This window comes from Lissotriton vulgaris, chromosome 7 (assembly GCF_964263255.1).
Source record: "Lissotriton vulgaris chromosome 7, aLisVul1.2, whole genome shotgun sequence".
Lineage (NCBI taxonomy): Eukaryota > Metazoa > Chordata > Amphibia > Caudata > Salamandridae > Lissotriton > Lissotriton vulgaris.
Genome location: NC_141695.1, coordinates 378,468,991 through 378,493,647, shown reverse-complemented (window position 1 = coordinate 378,493,647; position 24,657 = coordinate 378,468,991). Strand labels below are relative to the sequence as shown.

The window sequence follows — 24,657 nt, the reverse complement described above, 5'->3', positions numbered from 1 at the left end:
GAGTAGGTCAATCAAGTGTCTCTCGAAAATACAGCTGTCTTTTTGATGATGGTGGAGTTGGAGCCAGAGGTTTTGTGAGGATACGTCCAGTTTGAGGCTGAAACAAGATCTTCCTTTGTCGAGCGTCCAATTGTTCCTGTAATTTATGGAGGCTAGGCTCCAGAGGATTTTTGGTAGGCTTTTTTGGAGCCGGCCTGGGAGGTTTCGGATTAAAGCTGTGTTTGTGTTTAGGTGCCTAAGTTCCATTCTGTGAGGAAGCAGTGGATGTGGTTGGTCGGCTCGGCACTGATGGGCGGGTAGGTGCTGGGTTTGTAGGCGCCATTGGCTTCAGCTGGTGTTTCAGTGCCAAACCTGGTGGGCATCAGAACCAGCTGATTGGGGCATCAGAACCAGCTGATTGGTGCAGTTCATGACTCAGTTGTGGTCTGAAGGACTCTTGTTCAAGAGGTGGTTTGTTTTTTCAAATGTTCAACATGGGGTTGAGGTGCAGGGGGTACAGTACTCACTGCTTGGGGCTTTGGTGTGGCATCCGTGATCTTGAAGCAGTTTTTTTCCAGATTCAGAACTGCCCTCAGAACACCGCTGCTTCCGCTACAGAAGGTTCCGGTGGAGGTATTCTTCGTCGACGTCTTCATTCCCAAAGAGGTCGGGAGTGTCCTCGGTGCTCCTCTGCTGCATCACAAGCTGGAGTGCCCAACCGTCACCGAGAGTCTGTGAGCAAATAGAGCGACAGGCCTTGCAATCCTCCCTGTGTTACAGTGACAAACACAGGTTTCAAACCCGATCTTAGTCAGACTGTGGGTACTTGGCTAGGCAGCGAAAGCAGAACCGGAAAGGAGTCTGTTTAATTACCAGCAGAGCATTCTATGAAAGAACTGATGGAAGTTCAAAGGCCCCGAAGGGACCCGGTGGAAGCACGCCAACTTAAGAAGCAATAGTACCTCGATACGCAGAGTGGTAAATAAGGATCGAAAATAATACCTCTGTGAGTTAGAGTGTATTAGGAACCTAAGAGCAATCTCTAACAGTCTCAACCTGAGGCATAGGCATACACGTCCGAACCAGACAGAGGAAAGAAAACAATCTAACAATGAGTAGATGCCCATGCGCATTATCACCAAGATGAGTTGTTATTCGAACTTGTGACTTGAAAGACTTCTTAGAAGAAAAACAACTTGCACACATCCGGATACAACACTAGATGGCAGGAATATGCAAAGCATGTGTATCTACAGCTACACATGCCTCAAACAGATTTCATAGAAGGGTCCCTGCCTTGCAGGAAGACATTCACTACTTCGGGAGGTAGATCGAATACAGTCAACGGCTGCTGCTCAATCTCCACGCATGGAGGTATAGATTGAGAAGGTGCAGGACCCTGCCCTACTGCTGCTAAAACTCCACCCAAAGCAGCAGTTTGATTGAAGGACAGATGACCATCATAAGGCCCAGGTTCTACACACTCATGGCCGAACAGGAGCCACTAGGATGACTTGAGCATGCCTCTGAGCTTGGAGCAGAAAAGGCTGAGACTGGAAGGCATACAGATCCCACAAGGTGGTGTATTATCAGATGCGATGCTAGCACGATTTAGCCAGATTCAGATTAGCAGGGCCTTTTGGCTCACGGCTAAGCCTGCCCGGCTCATTGTAATACCACTTAGCAGTGCTGTTGTCTGCAAGAACCTTAACCAACCCTCCCCCCTCCCTCCCCCCTCCCCCTTGATGAATGGTAAGAACGCTTTTAAAGCCAAGCCAATGGCCAGCAGCTCCAGCAGGCTGAAGTAGAGGTGCACTTCTGCAGGAGACCAGAGACCTAGAATCTCCAACTCTCCCAAGATGACCTCCCCAACCCAGTAGCAATGACCTGTCACTATCATCCGTTCCGGGTGGGGGGCTGCTGGCTAAATTGAGGTTGTCCAGCCACCACTGCAGATCTTTTGCGTTCTCCTCCGAAACCGGGATGGAATCTGACAAATTCCCTTGGTGGTGGGCCCACTGAGACTTCAGATCCCATAGGCCATCTGAAATGGCTGACAATTAGTACGCAGGAGGCAAGCAGGTCAAAACCAGAAAGCCTCAGAACCATCACCACTAAGACTAAAACATCATAGCCTGAATGTCTTGGATTTGTTCCAGAAGGAAGGCCCAAAAATGCACAGTATCCCATATGACTATGATTAAGGGAAGCTTCTGAAGGAATAGAGTGACTTCTGCACGTTAATTATGAATCCCAAAGATGTAAGGAGCTTTGTAGTTGTCTGGAATTGGTCCTCGCCTAACTGTGCCGAGCCTGCCTCAAAAAGCCAGCCGTCAAGATAGGGGGAAGACTGGTAACCCCAACCTCTGATGGTATGCAGCAACCACCACCATCACCTTTGTATACATTAGAGGGCCCACTGGGGAGGACCTTAAACTGCCCGTGCATATGAATTACCTCTATAATCCAATCTAAACTATGAAATGGTGGGAATAGCCATGTGGTTTGATGATGCAGTAAACACAAACAGCCTATTCAAGGCTTAATTATTTTCCGGGAGAATATCTTGATTCTGAACACACATTTAAAACCTACATTGCAGCATGGCTTGTTCAGGAAGATGAAAAATATAGAAGGGAAAGTAAAAAAGGCTTAAACCCTATAGTTTTAGGAGGGGACATATTTCCTTGGGCACTGAAAAGAAATGTTGCGAGAAAAAGCTATTGATGAGGTATAAGAGGAGCTAGCTCTTGATCTGTGTACAAAGGCACAGAAAGAAAGGAAGGAAAATGCTACTTACCAGTATGCATCTGTTCTTGGCATGTAGAGCTGCAGATTCGTACACTATGCATTAGATTGCCACCTGGTGTTGGGCTCGGATGATTGCAGGTTGTTGTCTTCTTGGAGAAGTTTTTGTAGTCATGGTATTGGTGACTCCTCCCTTGGACAATACTGCACATGGGCATCAGCTCCATCCTTAGATTTTTTTTCGCCATGATGGGAAATGATGGAGTTCGTATAAGTGAAGAGAAAAAAAGGGATGTCCATGAGTGTGCATCTAAGTTAGATGAGAACTGGAATGGATACAAGTCCGGGGAGGCGGGAGGGCGTGTACGAATCTGCAGCTCTACATGCCAAGAACAGATGCATACTGGTAAGTAGCATTTTCCGTTCGAGGCATACGAGCTGCAGATCGTATACTATGCACCCATTGTGCAGCAGTGTCTCCCCGAGCGGTGGTCGCTTGTATCCATTGCAGTAGTCTGAAATAATGTTCTAAGGACAGCCTGGCCTACTGCAGCTTGCTGCTTGGCTTGCACGTCAACACAATAGTGTTTATTGAAGGTGTGTGGTGTAGATCATGTTGCTGCTTCACATATGTCCTCCAATGGTATTATTCCTAAGAAAGCCATAGAGGCTCCTAGTTTGCGAGTGGAGTGTGTTCTAGGAGGAACTGTTCGTGTGCGTTTAGCTTTTTGATAGCATATCTCTATACCCTTTACAATCCACCTGGCAATTCCACCTTTAGAGATAGAGTTGCCTTTGTGTGGAGGAGAGAAAGATACAAACAATTGTTTTGTCTTTCTAAAGGATTTAGTTCTATCTATGTAGTATATTAGAGCTCTTTTAACATCTAACGTTTGTAAGGCCCTTTCTGCTACAGAGTCTGGGTTTTGGAAAAACACAGGTAACTCTACAGATTGGTTTAGGTGAAAAGGTGAGATAACCTTTGGGAGAAATTTTGGATTAGATCTGAGAACCACTTTATTGGAATGTATTTGAAAAATTGGTTCTTGTATAGTGAACGTTTGTATTTCACTTACTCTTCTGAGAGAGGTGATGGCAACAAGGAAAGCAGTTTTCCATGTGAGAAATTAAAGTTCACATTTATGCAGAGGCTCAAAAGGGGGTCCCATGAGTCTCGTAAGGACACAATTTAGGTTCCATACTGGAGAAGGTGGCAGTGTGGGAGGGATTATTCTCTTTAATCCTTCCATAAATGCTTTGATTGCAGGTACCCTAAAAAGAGACCGGTGTTGCCTGTTTTGTAAATAGGCTGCAATTGCTGCAAGATGTATGCGTATGGAAGAGTATGCCAAATTCGACCTTTGTAGATGTAAAAGGTAACAAATGATATTTTGGATGGAAGCATCCAGTGGATCAATGTGATTATGTTTGCAATAAATTGCAAATCTTTTCCATTTAGCGGCATAACACGCTCTGGTAGTAGGTCTCCTGGCCTCTTTAATGATATTCATGCAGTCTGGTGGTAGGTTGAGATAACCAAACTCTAAGACTTTCAGAAGCCAGATCCACAAATTCAGTTGGTTTGGGTCTGGGAGTCTGATTTCTCCATGGTTCTGTGTTAACAGCGAGGGTGTGAGCTGTAACTTTTGATGTGGAACCAGAGAGAGGTCTAGTAGTGTGGTGAACCACGGCTGGCGTGCACATGTGGGAGCTACTAGTATGAGCTTGAGAGACTGTTGTTTGAGTTTGCGCACCACTAGTGGAATGAGGAAAAGCGTACGCAAATCTGCCTGACCAGTTCATCCATATTGCATTGCCCTTGGACCGTGGGTGTGAGAACCGGGCGGCGAAGGTTGGGCATTTTACATTTTCGTGGGTGGCAAACAGGTCTATGTGTGGGTGCCCCCACTGTTGGTAGAATGGCTGAAGAACTTGTAGATGTAGCCCCCAGTCGTGAATCTGTAGTGACTGCCGATTGTGAACCCCTGGAAGGTGTTCCGCTAACAGATATATGTTTTGAGGAATGGCCCATCTCCAAATGTTCTGTGCGAGCTGGGACAGTTGCAGAGAGTGTGGTCCCCCCTGTTTTTGTATATAGCACATCGCTGTCATATTGTCCGTCCGGATTAAGACAGCTTTGTTTTGTACTTGAAGTTGAAAAGTTTTGAGTGCTAAGAATATAGCTAGCAGCTCTAGATGTTTGATATGGAACCGCTTTTAGTGGTTGTTCCATCGACCTTGAGTAGTATGGTGTAAGAGATAGGCTCCCCATCCTGTGAGGGATGTGTCTGTTGTGAGCACTATCTGTGGAACAGGCTCGAGGAACGGCCGACCTCTTGTCAAGTTTTTGGTGTTCCACCATTGCAGAGAGCGATGCGTACGGCTGTCTACCAACACCAGGTCTGTGAGCTGACCCTGAGCCGGATTCCACTGTTGTGCCAGACATTCTTGTAATGAACACATTTGCAGTCTTGCATGTGGTATTAAGAAGATGCAAGATGCCATCATGCCTATTAATCTCATGAACACTCTTGCTTGGAGAGACTGTTGGTGTTGGAAAGTGGAGACTAAGGCTTGAATTCTCTGTATCCTGGCTGGACTGGGATATGCTAGAGCTGTATATGTGTTTATGGTAGCTCTTAGATACTGATGCACGTGCGAAGGCTCTAGGTGTGACTTTGTGTAGTTGATCGTAAACCCTGAGTTGTGCAACAGTTGAATTGTCTGCTGAGTGTGTTGTACACATTGGTGGAATGACTTGGCTTTTATGAGCCAATCGTCCAGATAAGGGAAGACGTGTATCTGTTGTCTTCTGAACACTTTGTGAACACCTGTGGTGCTGTTGTGATACCAAACGGAAGGACTTTGAACTGATGGTGTTGTCCCTGTATTACAAACCGTAGGTACTTCCTCTGAGCAGGATGTATTGGGATGTGAAAATAGGCGTCCTTCAGGTCGCCGTGTTGCAGTAGTGGGAGCACTTGTTGCAGAGTGAACATATGAAAATGATCTGATTGTATGTAATGATTGAGGGGCCTGAGGTCGAGATTTGGTCTCTGTGTCCCGTCCTTTTTGGGAATTAGAAAATACAGCGAGTAAATCCCTGTTCCTTGTTCCTCTAATGGGACTACTTGAATAGTATCTTTTTGTAGAAGTGCTAGAACTTCTTGTTGAAGCAGAGTCAGGTGATTTGTAGACATAGGACGCTGCCTGGGTGGTATATTTGGGGGGGTTGCTGTAAGTTCTAGGCAGTAGCCATGTTGGATAATCTGTCTCACCCACCGGTCCGTTGTGATGGAGTTCCAAACAGGTAGGAATTGTGTTAATCTGCCCCCCACAGGAGTGGAATGCTGTTGGGGGAGCAGAGGGAAGTCACTGTTTAGTTGTGGAGGAGAAGCAATTGCTGTTATCGCGTCCTCTTCCCTTGTTATAATTGCCCCTGTATCCTCCTCTAAAATACCCTTTGTTAGAGGATGTTTGTGTTAGCGTCTTGAAAGATGTTGTTGTATCTGCTCCAGTTTGTTTGGAGCCTCCTCTATAAAAGGGCGACAAAAAGAACCTCTAGTCTGTGTGGACTGTAGAGCTCCCATTGACTTTGCAGTGTCTGTGTCTTTTTTCATTTTCTCCAGTGTAGTGTCTACTTCTGGGCCAAATATTTGGTTTTGGTTAAAAGGCTGGTTCAAGATTGTGGTTTGCACCTCTTGTTTGAACACTGAAATGCGCAACCACGCATGACTTCTATTATTATTATTATTAATGGACATTTATTAAGCGCCTGGTTACGCCACTGGCGTGTCCCCGCGCTATGACAAGTGGAGTGACTGTCCCCCCTCCTCCCAACCAAGCTATCTACTGAAAAGGTGCGTTTTAAGTTTTTTCCTAAACTGGACTTCGGAGGGTTCAAGCCGAAGTTCCAGCGGGAGATTGTTCCAGCGCTTGGGAGCAAGGTATCTGAAGGATCTGCCTCCCATACGAGCTTTGAATATTCTTGGGACTTTTAGCAGCCCGGTCTGCGAGGACCGAAGACTGCGTGCAGGCTCATAATGGGCTACTAGGCTCTGGAGCGGAAGAGGTGCTTTGCCGTTCAGGATACGATGACAGGTGGCAAGGGCCTTAAACTCCAATCTCCTCTCTATGGGGAGCCAGTGGAGCGCCCGCAAGGCTGGTTTGGCGGATGACCTCCTAGGGAGTCTAAGGACCAGCCGCGCTGCCGCGTGTTGAAGAACCTGCAGGCGGCCGATGACCCTGCCTGTGGCCCCCAGATAGAGCAGGTTCCCATAATCAAGTCGGGAGGTGACCAAGGCATGTACCAGTGTCTGACGAGCAGAAATGTCGGACGAGAATACTAGTGTCTGAGTATGACACTAGTATTTACGGCTCTAGCAGTTGTGTCTGCAACATCTAGGGCACATTTTATTGAGGCATTTGAAATTAATTTGCCTTCTTGTATGAGCTCTGTTGCCTGATCTTTATATTGATCTGGAAGGTGTTGTAGTAGTGTCACTAATTGGTCGTAATGAGCCCTGTCATAACGGGATAGAAGGGCTTGCGTATTTGCAATGGGCCATATATTTGTAGCTTGTGCCGCTATTCTTTTACCCGACGTATCAATAACTTTGGATTCCTGGTCAGGTGGGGGCTTTTCACCAGAAGTCTGAATTTGCTCGTTTTCTCGCATTGGACACTATTAAAGAGTCTAATGGAGGGTGTCCTTTATTATAGGCTGGATCAGCCTATATTTCTTTTCTATTCTTTGATTTAGTACCCTAGTGCGTACAGGATCTTTGAATATTTCTGGAGCATGCTTAATGACTCCTTTGATCATGGGAAGAATTTGAGTAGATCTGTGTGATGGCTCAAATGTATCTAACAGAAAATCCTCCTCAATGTCATCAGAATGCATTGTGTCATAGTGGTAAAAAGCAGCTCTGTGTAAGAGGTGATTAAAACCAATGCTGTCTTCTGGAGGAGAAGGCTTTGACGGGTATAACTGTGGATCAGGGATATCAGGCACATTATGTGGTGGAAAAGTATAGACATCCTTGTAGGAAGGTGGATATCTGACTATGGTTGCCCCCAACTTTTTGCCTAGTGTTTTGCTAGTTTTCGACTTAGTTGGCCTGGTATCCTGCTATTCAGGACCCCAGGCTTCCTGGTCTCTCTGTTAAAATGGACTCCATGTACCTTAGGTACATATCTAATTGGGTACTGAGTCACCTTATCAGCCCCTGTACAGTGTACCTTAGGTACCCAGGGCATAGGTGCACCTAGGGCCTACCAGGGGCTGCAGCATGTATTATGCCACCCCTGCCTGGCCATCCAAATCTGACTCAACTGGCTGATAAATCAGCTGGGGCAAGGTGGTGTAATCACCCTTTGCTTTAGATGTAGTATCCCTATATCTAACCCTAAAATGGACACATATTCTCCTATCAGTCACTCCTATGGCAGGCCTTATCAATCCTGAAGGCAGAGTGCTTGGAATTATGTGAGATGGTGCTCTAGCATGAGCTGAGCCTGTCTGCAGCTTTCGGAACCAAGTCCTTTAGCTGTTTCCATGATAACGCTATACCATATACTCTTAAGTGCATTATAATCCTCGCGGTTATTGCTAACTTTGGCATAGCATTATCAAAACATGTCGAGTAAGGTGTCATACGAATTGGAATACTACCCCCTCGCCAGTTCTGGCGACGGGGGTAGCATTCCACCATTCAAGGGACACCACATGTACCTAACTGTGGACCCCGGTAAAGTTAACCCGAGCCTCAGCATCACAAAATGGATGCTGCCACCACAGACAGAAGTCTGACCTACTGCTGCTGGGAGTCCTTCCAGCAAGGGAGGCCTGGACAAAGGGTTTCCTGCCTTGGGAGGTGCTAGCACCACCCCAGACAGGATTTTGTGTATTGGGTAGGACAGGGCTGAAAGGAATGAGACATGCCTGGGGCACACAAGGTGTCCCTATGCATTCACCGGTCTAAACCAGTTCCTGGGGCTCTGCAGCCCCAGCTCTGGCGCAAGACCGGACAAAGGATAGGGGGTGTAACCACCCCCCTTCCTGGTCCCACCCATAGGAGGGACCTAGTCGTAGTACAGCCCCCTTTAGCAGGATAAAGGTAGGAGCTGGTCCCATTTCAAGTTAGATTAATCCTGAACTGAAACTCTACAAGAAGAAACTCTGGACTTCGACTTTCTGCCAAGAAGACTGAAGAAATCTCCCTTGTGGGCAAGGAGTGTCCACCCTGCACAAGCAGGCACCATCAGCGTCCAGCGGCTTCCCTTTGTCGTCTTCCCTTGAGGATCCAGACTTCAGAGCCTGACGAGACCTGGAGTCCCAGACCTCTCCGACCTCTACCTACATCTGCAGCACAGCTGAGATCCGTGGGTGCGACGAGACACGTGGGACCGGCCATCTTGGAAGAAGTAGCCCTTCGCTCCAGCACGACTTCTGAGGTAACCTCGACCAAGTGCTTTGGGGACTGAGAAGCCCCGACACCGAGCTGCTCATGCACCAAAGGCCAGCCCTCCAGCATCCACGAGATCTGTGTGGGGCCCTTCTGCCTGTTTGCTGCTCGACGCGTTGTCTGGTCACTTGCCGGCTGGCTAGTGACGTCCTAGACAACGAACCTTGAAATCCAATCTGCTGGTCTGGTTGCTCCAGACTGGCCCTTGCTTCCCTGCAAAGGAGAAGCACCCCAGACCCTCCTGGTCCACTCCAGACGCCATTTCCACTCACCGCGTGGGTTGCCAAGGCCTGTTGACTCCAAATCCGGATCAGACACCGCCGACAGCGAGAGCCTGCGTGGGACAGCCCGTGCCTCCATCCTGGTCGTCGAAGACACCTCCTGGTCCACGTGGCTGCAGAGACAAGCGTCCACTCTTCACCTGATTGTGACGACGACATCTGGTTCCACTCCAGTCACTGGCTAGTGACTTTGAACATTGTCCCCTCTGCTTTCAGGTCCTTCTCTTCACTGATCCACCCTTGGATCACACCGGACATCTTCCTCCTGGTCGCCTGCAGCATCTTTTCTTCCACGCTCCATAGACTTCAACGCCGGAACCCGACACTACTTCGCACCTATGCACCCGCAGCCTGTGGGTGAGGTAACAAGAGCATTTCGGTGCTCAAGGGTAGCTTGACTCTCCTAGTGTTCAGTTCCACAGTCGTTTTAGTCCTAACTAGTCAGGATTGTCCGTACTCATCTTTTACTTGAACTGTACTGTCCATAGACGTTGTTACGCATCTCACGTGTGAGTTCACACTCTGCATAAGCGTTCCGTGGGCCTCCTATTACTCACCTAAAGTTAGGGTAGTGTAGTCCCAGCGATCCTACAGCCTCTGGACAGCTTCATTCCTTCTATCGACTTTCACATTCCACTTACTTAGTATATGGTTTGTTGTGCCCCTAGGACAACATCGTAATTGTGCAACTTAACACCTTGGCTGCTAGGCGTTTTCCCCCTCCTGTGCTGAAAATTGCCATTTTGCTGGTGTCATGACGAGCTCAGCTCGTCATCAGCACAGCTCAACTGTGCATCATGACGAGCTGAGCTCGTTATGAGCATCGAAAGGGTTAAACATATTTTTGTTAAGAGTCTTGTCATGTGCTTAGCCCTCTGATCTCATAAAGAGTTCAGAGGTGTTTGTTAGTTAATAAATATCTTGTTTATTCTGATAACTACCTGTGTGATGTCCTTTCATTTGGTAATCAAGGGGTTATATGTGGTAAAACAGCTGGCTTCACATGCCAAAAGAGTTTAGCATAAGACTGCTCTGTCCATGCTACCATTAGGATAGCTGGTCTATAAGGTAGACTTACAACCAATCACCATAAGGGTTTTTTGGACTGATACAAGGTGATCACTAGAACTAGTGAGCATCATATCAGGCCAACTTCTCACATTATCCTCATCTAAAGGATATGTATTTGGGTCTGTATGTGGATCCTCCCCACCACCTAAGTCATACTCCCCATCAGTCTGTGGTGAATGTGATGATGCAGGAGAGGGGACAGGAGAGATTTGAGGTGATATCTATGGAGGGATAGGAGAGGAAGGAGATACTGGAGAGGGAGGATGCATAGGAGAAGTTGCACAGTCCTTATTGGCAGGATTCACAGATGGAGGTGGTGTTTCTGCTGGTCTCTTTTTATGAGGTATAGCACCTACATGTCCAGTCTTTGGGTTTATGTAGATCTTCTTTTGTTTAGGATCTGGTCTAAACAGTTTTTCTTCCTCTACAACCTTCTTCTGCGTCGACTTTTTCGGTTCAGACAGAGGTTGTTTTTGGAGTTTTGCCTTGGGAGGTGTTATAGCGTCCTGTGGCAAAGTTCTCGGTGCCGAAAGTGTTGTTTTCGGCTTGGCAGGCGTGTCGGAGGACTTCGGAACCTCGGATTCAGGCGCTGGCTTTTCCTCTTTAGTTTTGGAAGTGGACGGCTTCTGAGCCGGAGCTTCCTTCGGTGCCTGTACCTCTTTAGGCTTCGGCGTCGAAGGATCTTTCGCTTTTGGTGCCGAAGGGTCTTTCGCTTTCGGTGCCGAAGGGTCTTTTGACCTCGGTGTCGAAGGATCTTTGTGTTGCGGTGCCAATGGAGGTGGTGGAATCGGCACGTGTGGCTTGCTCGGTGCCGAAGCACCTGAAGGCGTAGTTGTTTTCCTGGGAGCTGAGCTCGAAGGCTGGGCTTTAGGAGGAAGTACTTGGTCTCGACTAGGCCCCTTGGGCGGAGTGCTGACCTTCGACTTTGGCTTGGCAGAGCATGTGGTTCAGGGGCAGAAGTACTCACGGGTTGACGTGACGGAATCGAGTCATCTGAGTCCTCTGCCTCTGATATGATCTGGAGATCAAGCGAATCCTCTTCCGGAACGAGCGGAACCTTGTCTTCGAAGATATCCTCTGGTGCTGGGGCTGATCTCCTCATTTCGTGTCGACGGGCCCTTCGATACCAGATGGTCTTTTTCGATCGGAAGGATGCACAAGCTGTGCAGGTTGACTCGTCGTGATCCAGCGATAGACAGAGGTTGCGGACCTCGTGATTATCGCTATGTGGAAATTTTGCTCGGCATACCGGGCATTTCTTGAACGGAGTTCTTTCCATGTGGTGTAGGCCGCACGGCGTCGATAAGCCCAGCGGCCCGCGTCGATGAACCGGAATCGAGTCGATGGGGTCGAAAGTTGTATATTCGATGTCGATATTAGTTATAGGAAGTTTTTGCGCTTCAAAGTTGCTGAAAAAGTTATTCTAGCCGGAGCGGAGAAACTTTCATCCGAACCCAGTGCCGGAAAAAAACAATCTAAGGATGGAGCCGATGCCCATGCACAGTATTGTCCAAGGGAGGAGTCACCTATATCGTGACTACAAAGACTTCTCCAAGAAGACAACAACCTGCAATCATCCGAGCCCAACACCAGGTGGCGATCTAATGCATAGTGTACGATCTGCAGCTCAAATGCCTCGAACCTGATGTTAGCAAGCCTGGGTGGTGCTCACATGCAGCTCCAGCCGTCACTTCCAGAGCAGAGTTGATGGGAGTCCACACAACACTATTTACTTGCACTCTGCAGCTATGCTGAAAAATCTTCAAGATCCAGTCTGCAATTTTAAGGGTGAGGAATCTGCGGTTCGATGTAACCATCAGAAGTGAAACATTTTCTGGATCAGCCTTCATGCCAGGACTGAGACCAATCCCATTAATTGATCAGGAATAAAACATATGTTTCAACTGCGACCTCTCCTTGTGCTCAGTAATTTAGAGCTTTGACTCCTGGTCTCAACTGCTTTCTGGAGCATGTTGAAATACTTGTTGCACTACTTAGAATTGTGACTGGATCCCACGCACCAAAGAGACACTCTTTCTTGGTCCATGGGCGACATCCTGCATTCAATTATGAAAAAGTTTGAAGCCTTAAGTTTTTGTAGGAGAAATTGTTCTATAGCACACTATCCAATAGGTTTCGAAACAGTCCGCTGGGAGAAGAGCTCTGTATCTGCATCAAAGTCAGAGACTGAAAGGAACTGATTGCAGCCTTTGTTTTCAGGTGCCCATTGCTTTCTACGGTGTAGCACTTGAGGATACCAACCCGTCTTGCACTTCTGCACCCGGACACGCCAGGTAAACTAAAACAGCTTGTGGTTCTTTGGACCATAGCCCCTCCCCTAAGTTCCAAACGCACCCTCAAAATTCGGCGACAAGTATATATTTGCAGTATATGTCTTTTCTCCCATAGGATAACATTACTGCGTTCGAGGCTCATACCTTAATTACCGTTATTAGTGTATTTGACACTTTTCTTGTAAAATCCATAACTCCGAAAGTACTTACCTGATTACGATGATCTTGGTGTCGAAATATATAAAAATCTGTTACTTTTATGAATTGGTCTCAGAGTTCTTTTGCGTGTAAGTACAATTTATTGACTGTGCAACAAATCCCTAACACTCTCCTTATGATAAGCCTAGGCTGCTCGACCACACTACCAAAAATGGAGCGCTTGGGATTATTAAAGTAAGCCCTGTAAACCAATAAGGATCGTCTGGACTTTTTGCATGGTGTGCTCCTACATTGGCCCACTCCAAAAAAAAAGCCAGCTTCCTACAATCAGAACAAGTAGCTCCCTGGCAAATCTTTTACAAAGACACTCTTCAAGAAAACAGCAGAAGTCACTCTATCCCTGGTAGTGTGAGACTATTTCTGAAAGCTAAGACCTTTCAGCAGCCTCATAACTAAAAAACAAAGTGATGGCTTGAATGATTCACTTAATCTCAGCCACGGGCGGTTGCTCGGTCGCCTTCCAGTCAATAGTTTTTCACCCGGCATGCCATCCTAGATAAAGGTCTGCTATATGAAAATCAGTATTGGCTCTGCTCCTCAATAGAACAGTCTGTTCTAAACTGCTAGGCAACCCCAGCTTCGCCCTAGGTGAGCTTGTCCTATTCGGGTGTATCCAGAGTCCTATGGCACAAATGAAGTCTCAGACAACAAAAATCTGCATGTTCATCTTTTATTCGATTGATAAGAGTCCTTTCTGAGACCAAACTTTGCAGCCTTTTCTCTGCCTTACTTGAATGCAGAAACAAAACAAAAAAAAGACTGGTAACGGAAATGTATTAACTAACATGCTGTTACCACCTTTGAAAGAAAGAGTGGATTCACTCTCAAAGTAAGTTTGATACATATGTTGTAAAGCCCTGAAGTTGTTCAAAACTTCCTCTCCTGGTTGAAGTTACTGCACCAGCTAAAGCCTTTTACAAAACAGACATCTGGCATCAAGTCTAAGCAAAGCTTGAAAATGTACAAATTGTAGAGAAACTAATTGAAGTCCTACTGAGCAGCTGTGCGATACCTCAAAAATTTCTCAAATGGACTCGTGCAAAAAGAATACACAAACCAATGCAAAGCACCACCCCATAACCTACAATTTTCCGTAGGTTTGGCAAGTTACAAAACAATACTCCACATTCCAGGTAAAACATTAAAGAATAAGCACATTAATACATTTCTTAAGTGCCATGATCAAACCTCAGCCTCTCGTGAACCAAACATGTAATTGCTTAGTGTCCAGATCTGGGGGAAAGAGGCTGAACCCAAGTCAATCCACGTAGAGTACCAGTGAAACAGACAGCAGCATGCCCAAGGTCCCATTGCGGAGAGACTGAAGATCTGGATGAAGATATCCTCCGACAGAAGGCTGCCCTCTGCTGAGAGCAGTTGCTTAAACAATGTTTTCCTGCAAACTGAGCTGCCTTACAATGTATGTCCCTAAGGAGTGCCCAATGTTCCAGCAATGCAATTGTCACCAGAGCCAATAAGATGGCACTAAACCCCCAAATATTAATACGCCTTCTGTTTTCAACCAAACATCCCTAACTTTCAGTTGCTTCATAAGCACTCATTGTTGTCAAAGAGACATCTGGCATCACTTTGTTGGAGAGCAAAGTTTTGGATATTTAAAGCATTGCCGTCCTCTGTGGCTCCTGACAGAGCAGCTGCCTGATCATTAATTGTAAGTCATCCTCAATGCCCTGATCAATGAATCCCCAGGGACCACTGCAGAAACCTCAATCTCAACCTCAAGCAAGAGACCTCAAACTGGACTGCATGAGTAGTTAATGTGTATAAAATAAACTATATCAGGTCCTGTATGTGTTGGACCCTCCCTAGCAATAAAATAAACCTTGATCAGATAAGTGATCGACTTAAAACAGGCGTTCAGGTTTGCAAAGTTTCACTTTACCACAGTCACAATGTGAAAGGCACAGTCTCACTACCCGTAAATTGTACTGTCACATAAGCACTCACAATTGACCACTAAAAGAGGTCAGTAGCCAGGCGCTAAAAAAGAGAACTGTAGTTAGCAACTATGACTTGTTAATGCCTTGCAGGAGAGTGATCTACCAGAAAATTGAATGCATTTGTCCACTCTGGACTATTTCTACCAATAACGTACTAATCTGAATGAGCTATGTGTAAGCTCCATTGGCCTTAAGAAAAAAACAGTGAGTACACTGTAGATTTATAGAACTAGATCTTTTATAAATTAGCAAGTTATGTTCAGCTTATTTTCTGCTATTAGATTAGAAATCACTAGTCTAACGCCAGAGAACGTTTAGAAAAGAACATAAGAATCAATGAAATATCCATAAGTGGATAACCAAAATTGACAGGCATAACAATCAGCACACTGGGTGCATTTAGTTTAGACAAGTAATTAATGCACAGGTTACTACTTGTGTAACGATATATCTGTAAGAGACGTTAGTTATAGATGCCTTACCTTAGAATATCCCCAGGCGTCAGGATGGATCCGAACATTTTTGCGTAGCAGTACCGTTGCGTATCGGTAGGCGTAGTCTGCGGCTCCGCGTCCGTCGTCGGCGTCGTGATGACGTTGTCGGAGTACTTAAACGCCGCCTCCGCGTGCCGACGTCAGTTCTTAGACACAGCTTTTCTGCGCCAGAAACGCAGAGCCATGCTAAAAAACAACACTGGTGCCATTGAAACTAGGGCCCTGAAAGGGGGATGACCTTAACCCTAGATATCGGTTCGCAGAACGGGGAGGATGGGTGGGTCGGTAAGGAATCTATCACTAACTAATGTCTCTTACAGATATATCGTTACACAAGTAGTGACTTGTGCATCTGAAAGAGACACGTTAGTGATAGATTCCTTACCTTAGAATAGATACACCAGCTATACCAACCCCGCTGGTGGGTCACGAACCAATAATCACACCAGAAAGTCCTGGAGGACGGAACGGCCAAAGAAGCCATCCCTCCGGACTTGGCTGTCCAGGCAGTAGTGTCTTGCGAACATGTGCAGCGAGGCCCACGTAGCTGCCTGACATACGTCCCTCAAGGGGACTCCGCGGCCCAGGGCAGTAGTAGTCGCCGTGGCCCGAGTGGAATGGGCCCTCAGCCCAACAGGAGGTTCCTTTTTAGCCAAAGAGTAGCACGCTTGAATACACAACACAATCCACCGAGAGATGGCCCGTTTGCGCACCGCCCATCCATTCTTAGCGTCCACATAACCAACAAAGAGTTGGTCATCCACCCGGAACTGGCGTGTGCGATCCAAATAGAATGAAAGAGCACGTTTTGGGTCCAGACGGTGGAGCCGGTCTTCCTCCTTTGAGGGATGCGGAGGCGGAAAGAAGGTGGGCAAGGCGATGGACTGCCCGATGTAGAAGGCTGTGACTACCTTGGGCAGGAAAGAGGGTATTGTCCGCAAAACAACCTTGTCCGGATGGACAGAAAGGAAAGGAGGTTTGGATGAAAGAGCCTGGAGCTCACTCACTCTCCTGGCAGAGGTGATGGCAACCAGGAAAGCAGTCTTCAGAGTAAGAAGGCGGATAGGACAGTTGTGAAGTGGCTCAAAGGGAGCGCACATCAGAAAAGTAAGAACCAGGTTCAAGTCCCACTGAAGCATCACGAAGGGGAAAGGTGTGTGTGATGCCTTTCAGGAACCGATTTACAATAGGGGACTTGAACAAAGATGGTTAATCAGGCAGCCTTAGGAAGGCTGAAAGGGCAGAAAGATAGCCCTTGATAGTGCCCAGAGCAGAGCCCTGCTGGGCAAGAGAAAGAAGGAAGAGAAGAACCTCAGCGAAAGGGGCAGAGAGAGGATCCACAGCCTTTGCTGTGCACCATGCCACAAATCTGTTCCACCTGCAGGCGTATACAGACTTTGTGGAGGGACGCCTGGCTGCCAGAATGATGTTACAGACTTCAGGAGGCAAGTCAAATGGCCTCAACTGTCGCCGCTCAATCTCCAAGCATGGAGGTGGAGACTGGACAGGTTCGGGTGGAGGACCGTCCCATGCTGCTGCGACAGAAGGTCCTCCTGAAGAGGCAGACCAACCGGGGGATCATACTGAGTAGCTCGGGATACCAGTACCTTCGTGCCCAGTCCGGAGCCATAAGGATGACTTGTGCCCGGTCGCGCTTGATCTTCAGCCCTCTGGGCAGAAGTGGTATAGGCGGAAAGGCGTACAACAGACCGCAACTCCTCTCGCTACGAAAAGTGTCTCAGAGCGAGTGCCGCCTTGGAAATTCCAACGCGCAGAACTGATGACATTGCGCGTTCTCTTCAGTGGCGAATAGATCTAACCAAGGCTCTCCCCACTGCTAAAAGAGGCCTTGCACCACGTCCGAGTTCAGACGCCATTCGTGATCCATCATGCACGGGCGGCTGAGTTCGTCCGCCCTAGTGTTCAGAGAACCTGCCAGGTGTATAACCACCAGGGACACACCCTGATGTTCCAGCCACTGCCAAAGGCGCAGAGCCTCCTGGCAGAGGGTCCACAACCTCACCCCGCCCTGCTTGTTGCAGTACCACATGGAGGTGGTGTTGTCCGTGAACACCTGCACTACACTCCACCGGACAGAGGGGAGGAATGCCTTCAGTGCTAGACGAATTGCCCGCAGCTCCAAGGTTGATATGGAGCCGGGACTCCGCCGGAGACCAGAGGCCTCTGATATCGGCCTCTCCCATGTGGCCTCCCCAGCCCTGGAGGGACGCATCCGTCACAACTACGTGCTCCGGTTGGGGAAGGGAGAGGGATCTGCCGCTGACCCAATCGCGGTCCGTGAGCCACCACTGCAGCTGTTTTGCAGTGCCCTCCGAGATCAGGACATGGTCGGACAGGTTGCCCTGATGCCTGGCCCACTGAAACTTCAGGGCCCACTGCAGAGCCCGCATCCGCCAACGGGCATGATGCACCAGAAGGATGCAGGAAGCCATCAGCCCCAGAAGCCGCAGCGTCAACCTGACTGAGACTCAGGATAAAGGCTGAAAGATAGGAATCAGAGCCTATATATCCCGAACCCGCTGTTCAGGTGGATAAACCCGAAATAGCACTGAGTCGAGTACCGCTCCGATGAAAAGGAGCTTCTGAGAGGGGCACATGTGTGACTTCGGCACATTGATGGAGAACCCCAGCTGGTGCATGAGGACTGCCGTTGTCAGGAGATGGCTCACGACTGTCTGGGGCGAGCCCGCCTTCAACAACCAGCCGTCGAGGTAGGGGAAGACTGAAACCCCTAACCTGCACAGATGAGCTGCGACCACCGCCATCACTTTCGTGAACACCCGTGGGGAGCTGGTAAGGCCGAAGGGGAGCACGGTAAACAAAGTGCTCGTGGCCTACCGTGAACCGCAGGTAGTGCCAGTGGGCCGGCAGGATCAGGATGTGGAAATAAGCGTCCTGCAAGTCCAACGCTACCATCCAGTCTCCTGGGTCCAGGGCAGCTAAGGCCACAGTCAGCATTTTGAACTTCTCCTTCCGGAGGAAGCCGTTAACGTTCCGTAGGTCCAAGATAGGGCCTAGGCTCCCTTTGCCCTTCTTGAGTACCAGAAAGTAGTGGGAGTAGCAACCACACCCTACTTCTGGCCCAGGAACGCGCTCGATGGCCCCGTTGGCCAAGAGGGCCGAAACTTCACCCTGCAGAAGCAGCAAATGATCCCCCGATGCGCGGTAGTGTTGCGGTGGCATGGCTTGAGCGGTCGTCTCGAAGGGGAGGGAGTAACCCCTTCGTACGATTTGCAGCACCCACCTGTCTGATGTGACAGTGCGCCAGAGGGAGTGGTGAAGGCGAACCCTGCCCCCCCATTGGCGTCACATGGGCTGGAAAACACGGACTAGGAGGGTTTTGAGGCGGATGCTGCGGGAGAAGGTGTGGACTGGCCTCGCCGTTGTACCCGACCGCCTCCACGGCCACCACCGCGTTGAATGTTAGTCCGCGTTGCGTGGCTGGCAGCACGTGCAGGGAGCGCCCCTTCCTTGGCCACGAAAGAAGCGAAAGGCACCTGTGAGAAGTTGGCCTGATATATGATGCTCACTAGTTCTAGTGTAGACAAAAACAATTCCCAACTGGTATCATGTAGAGACAGTTTCAATTGTGTATGCCATGGGCATTACAAAGAACAGAAACAAGGAGTCAAATGATTAAGGAAAAAGTGGTACTATTCACCAAGAAAACAAATTTTTCTTTCATATGAAATTACAGTTAGGAACAGCACTGTAAAGATCAGATCTTATAACAACCCGGTGGCACTTGGTGCAAGGTGCTATATACAGTTTAGTGAGGTGAGTGTGCAAGTGCTTTAAAAACAGCATAGACGACGCATTAAACAAAGTATATACATCAGGTAAAACTCCACAACACAAGTTACAGTCACTTGGAAGAACAATTATTCCTTGTGGGAGCTTTAAGCGCGGGATGCGTCATATGATTCAGGCTGTGTGGTCGACGGCGTTTCGATCCCCTTTAGTCGGGATCCTCATCAGGACAGGGTTGTTGATGGGTACAGCGAAGGTAGCCAGGCAGGAATGCGTGGCTGGCGGCACTTCGAAGTAATTTTGATCGAGTGCTGATCGCGGTTCTAAGTAGGACTGCTCGCGTGGTGTTGGCTGCGTCTGAAAATTCAGGACAACAGAAGGCAATGGCTCATCTGGCGTCTCACGGCAGTGAATGCTGGAGCTCTTGGAAGAATAGGTGTGCCCACTGTGAGAAGTTGGCCTGATATATGTTCACTAGTTCTAGTGATCACCTTGTTTCAGTCCAAACAACCCTTATGGTGATTGGTTGTAAGTCAACCTTATAGACCAGCTATCCTAGTGGTAGCATGGACAAAGCAGTCTTAGGCTAAACTCTTTTGGCATGTGAAGCCAGCTGTTTTACAACATATATCCCATTGAATACCAAGTGAAAGGACACCACACAAGTTGTTATGAAAATAAAGTATTTATTAACTAACATACACCTCTGAACTCTTTATGAGGCCAGAGGGCTAAGCACATGACAATCTCTTAAGAAAAATACGTTTAAGTTGCACGATTTACAACGGTGCCCTAGGGGCACGACAAACCATATACTAAGAAAGTGGAATGTGAAAGTCGATAATAGGAATGGAGCTGTCCAGAGGCTGTAGGATCGCTGGGACCACGCTATACTAACTTGAGGTAAGTAATAGGAGGCCCACGGAGCGCGTGTGCAGTGTGTGAACTCACACGCAAGATGCGTACAAACGTCTATGGACAGTACAGTTTAAGTAAAAGGTGAGTACGGACGTCCCTGACTAGATAGGACTAAAACAACTGTGGAACTGGACACTAGGAGAGTCAAGCTACCCTTGAGCACCGAAATGCTCGAGTTACCTCACCCTGTGGGTGCATAGGTGCCAAGTCGTGTCAGGTTCCGGCGTTATAGTCTATGGAGCCTGGAGGAAAAGATGCTGCAGGCGGTCAGGAGGAAGATGTCCGGTGTGATCCAAGGGTGGATTAGTGAAGAGAAGAACCTGAAAGCAGAGGGGACAATGTTTAAAGTCACTAGCCAGTGACTGGAGTGGAACCAGGAGTGGTACCAGATGTCGTCGTCGCTATCAGGTGAAGGTGGACGCTGGTCTCTGCAGCCACCTGGACCAGGTGGTGTCTTCGAAGATCAGGATGGAGGCACGAGCTGTCCCACGCAGGCTCTCGCTGTCGGTGGTGTCGGCTTCGGATTCAGAGTCAACAGGCCTTGGCAAAGGCAACCCACGCGGTGAGTGGAAACAGCGTCTGGAGTGGACCAGGAGGGTCCGGGGTGCTCCTCTTTTGGAGGGGAGCAAGGGCCAGTCTGGAGCAACCAGACCAGCAGTGAAGATGTCGGGTTTCGTCTAGGAGGTCACTAGCCAGCCGGCAAGTGACCAGACAACGCGTCAAGCAGCAAACAGGCAGAAGGGCCCCACGCAGATCTTGTGGATGCTGGAGGGCTGGTCTTCGGTGCAGGAGCTGCTCGGAGTTGGGGTTTCTCAGTCACCGAAGCACTTGGACGAGGATGCCTCTGAAGTCGTGCTGGAGCGAAGTGCTGCTTCTTTCAAGATGGCCGATTCCACGTGTCTCGTCACACCCACGGATCTCAGCTGTGCTGCAGATGTAGGTAGAGGTCGGAGAGGTATGGGAATCTGGGTCTCGTCGGGCTCCTGAAGTCTGGATCCGGGAAGGAAGACGACAAAGGGAAGCCGCTGGACGCTGATGGTGCCTGCTTGTGCAGGGTGGACACTCCTTGCCCACAAGGGAGATTTCTTCAGTCTTCTGTGGAGCAGAACGTCGAAGTCCAGAGTTTCTTCTTGTAAAGTTGTTCAGGATAATCTCATTTGAAATAGGACCAGCTCCTACCTTTATCCGGCTAAAGGGGGCTGTACTACAACTAGGTCCCTCCTCGGGGTAGGACCAGGAAGGGGGGTGGTTACACCCCCTATCCTTTGTCCGGTCTTGCGCCAGCTCTGGGGCTGGAGTGCCCCAGGAAATGGTTTAGACCGGAGTATGCACAGGGACACCTTGTGTGCTCCAGGCATGTCTCATTCCTTTCAGCCCTGTCCTTCCTAATTCACAAAATCCTGTCTGGGGTGGTGCTAGCACCTCCCAAGGCAGGAAACCCTTTGTCCAAGCCTCCCTCGCTGGAAGGACTCCCAGCAGCAGGAGGTCAGACTTGTGTCTGTGGTGGCAGCATCCATTTTGTGATGCTGAGGCTCGAGTTAACTTTAACCGGGGTTCACAGTTACATACCTGTCATGTCCCTCTAGAAGGGTGGAATGCTACCCCCGTCGCCAGAATTGGCGAGGGGGTAGTTTTCCAATTCGTATGACACCTTACTCGACATGTTTTGATAATGTTATACCAAAGTTGGCAATAACCAAGAGGATTATAATGCACTTAAGAGTATATGGTATAGCCTTATCATGGAAACAGCTAAAGGACTTGGTTCCAAAAGCTGCAGACAGGCTCAGCTCATGCTAGAGCACCATCTCACATAATTCCAAGCACTCTGCCTTCAGGATTGATAAGGCCTGCCATAGGAGTGACTGATAGGAGGATATGTGTCCATTTTAGGGTTGGATATAGGGATACTATATCTAAAGCAAAAGGTGATTACACCACCTTGCCCCAGCTGATTGATCAGCTAGTTGTGTCAGATTTGGATGGCCAGCCAGGGGTGGCATAATACATGCTGCAGCCCCTGGTAGGCCCTGGGTGCACCTATGCCCTGGGTACCTAAGGTACACTGTACAGGGACTGATAAGGGGACTCAGTATCCAATTGGATATGCACCTAAGGTACATGGTTGTCAATTTTAGAGAGAGCACAGCTAGGCTGTGGGTCTGATTAGCAGGCCCACAGCCAGGGAAGTCGTAAACCAGTGAAGCAAAAAGCAAAAACTCGGGGTGACCATAGGATTGCAGACCCTACACTCCTACAGCACCCGTTTGCTGGCACAGGCCGAGAGGCCCAAGGACTTGGCCGTAGCCCTGGAGTCCTTAAAGCGCTCAAGCGCATGGTCTGCCTTGTCGCCAAAAAGGCGACGGCCACTAAACGGCATGTCCATGAGTGAATTCGGAATCGACATCATTCGCCCGAGGACGGCGCCGGAGGTGACGCCTGAGGGATCTGCGCCGGTGAGGTTGTTAGGTCAACCGGCGACGATGCGGATCCAGTGGGGCCCTGCGGCGCCGAAGCACCCTATGGCGTCGGGGCAAAAGCCCCCGACCCGCTAGGGGCTCCTGATGGGTCTGCTGGGCCCGAAGGCGCCGCTGAGCCTGTCGGGGAAGAGAGGGACCTCATGGCCATGAGGAAGCGCTAGATCTCCCTCGGCGTCGCGTTCTGCCCAGGGACCGGAGGGTGTGGAGCAGGGCGCGACGCCCGTGACTGACGGAGCCGCGTGGGCGGTGTCACCCGAACCCCGGGCCGCGTCGCGTGAGCGGTGGGGGGGAGGAGGAAGAGCGATGACGTCTCTTCGACTTCTTGTGCTTACCTGAAGATGACTTCGACCTGGAGGAGTGATGTCGACTCTCGGAGCTGTGATGGCTCCTACCCCGCGACCTGTCCCTCGACCTCCGGTGGGACCGGGGCAGACTCCTGGAGTTCGAGTCGCTGGACCGCTCCCGCCTAGCTTTCGAGGTCAGGGTCTGGCAGTCGGAGCAGGTCTTGTGGTCGTGGTTGATGCCGGGACAGTGGAGACACCGATGGGCTTGAAACCTGGCATCCCCATCGACACCGTCCGGAGTCGCAAGACTCAAGAAAAATGATCAAAAGGGATCAAAAAGTCTAGTCAAAAAGTGACTTAAGTACTGCTTTTTCCAGATCTGCGCTTGCTGGCGCGGAAAAAGAAGAACTGACGTCAGCACGCAGAGGCGGCGTCTAAGTACTCCGACAACGTCATCACGGTGCCCACGACGCTGACGACGGACGCGGAGCCGCAGACGACGCCTACCGACGCACAAGGGTACCGCTACGTAAAAATTTCCGGATCCAGTCGGACGCTTGGGGATATTCTAAGGTAAGGAATATATCACTAACGTGTCTCTTTCAGATTTGGCTAGCACACATAAATGCAGCCATCTACACCTGCACCACTATTTCCAATACAACAAAGAGGTGGAGGCAGGAGCAATGAAAATGTGATAATTTGGGAATACTTTCGGAAGAGGAGAGGCACAAAACAGTTTCAGATGCTAGCAGTCCTGAGCTTGTTCAATTAATTAGCAAATGCCTTTCCTGTATGCATTACTTAATATAAGAACATTCTAAAAACAAGACTGGGAGATCTCTGGTGGATCAGAAGTGATGCACAAAGCTGGGCAGTACTAATCTGCCATTTGATGGGAAAAAGCATTCACCTGCTCATACTTCATGCTACGTAGAATGCTTTTTGTCAGATTAGTTCAGAATATTAAAATTGACTTAAGATACCTTCAGCTCTTCTTCTAGCTCAGCAGCCTTTCTCTCCAATGCTCGGCGCTCCTAGGAACAGAGATGAAGCACACGTTAAGTTAAATGACTGAGCTACGAACATTCAAAAGAAGAAATACCAAACCTCCAACACAGAATAGGTATGCTATGTTGGCTACTACTACAGTACTGTAAAAAGCACAAGAAGTATAGCATAGTGGGGATGTGAACCTGGGCAGGTCTTTAAATATCCCTATGACCCTCTCTCTCTCGTTGATATAGTTGTTATTACTGCAGTTCTCACAACAACACCTGCCACTAAGCTAGGGTAAGCACCCAGCCCAAACAAAATACACTAGATACATCATATAAGCACACAATACAACCCAGCTAAATCCTACTTACCAGTATGCATCTGCTCTTGGCATGGAGAGCTGTAGATTCATATACTTGTGCATAGACCGACATCTGGTGTTGGGCTCTGATGTTTGCACTTTGTTTTAGAAGTCTTTGTGGTCACAAGATAGGCGACTCGTCCTTAGGGTGACAGTGCGCATGGGAATTGACTCCATCTTCAGATTGTATTTCGCCATAAAGGGGGATGATGGCGTTAGTAAGAAATAGAAAAGAGATGTCCATGTGTGATATATTGAGGTAAAATAGTACAGGAACAGATAGAGGTATCCGGGGAGGCAGGTGGGCATATATGAATTTACAGGTCTATA

General features: G+C 48.7%; 1 protein-coding gene across 1 annotated transcript in view; it reads right to left on the bottom strand.

Annotated features, from left to right (window-relative positions):
- LOC147701684 (uncharacterized) overlaps positions 1-24,657 on the bottom strand; it is a 761,267-nt gene that overhangs the window by 49,734 nt on the left and 686,876 nt on the right. The window contains exon 19 of the mRNA XM_086929358.1: positions 23,954-24,004. Coding sequence (XP_086785484.1) covers positions 23,954-24,004 — 51 coding nt within the window. The remainder of the gene's footprint in view (positions 1-23,953; positions 24,005-24,657) is intronic.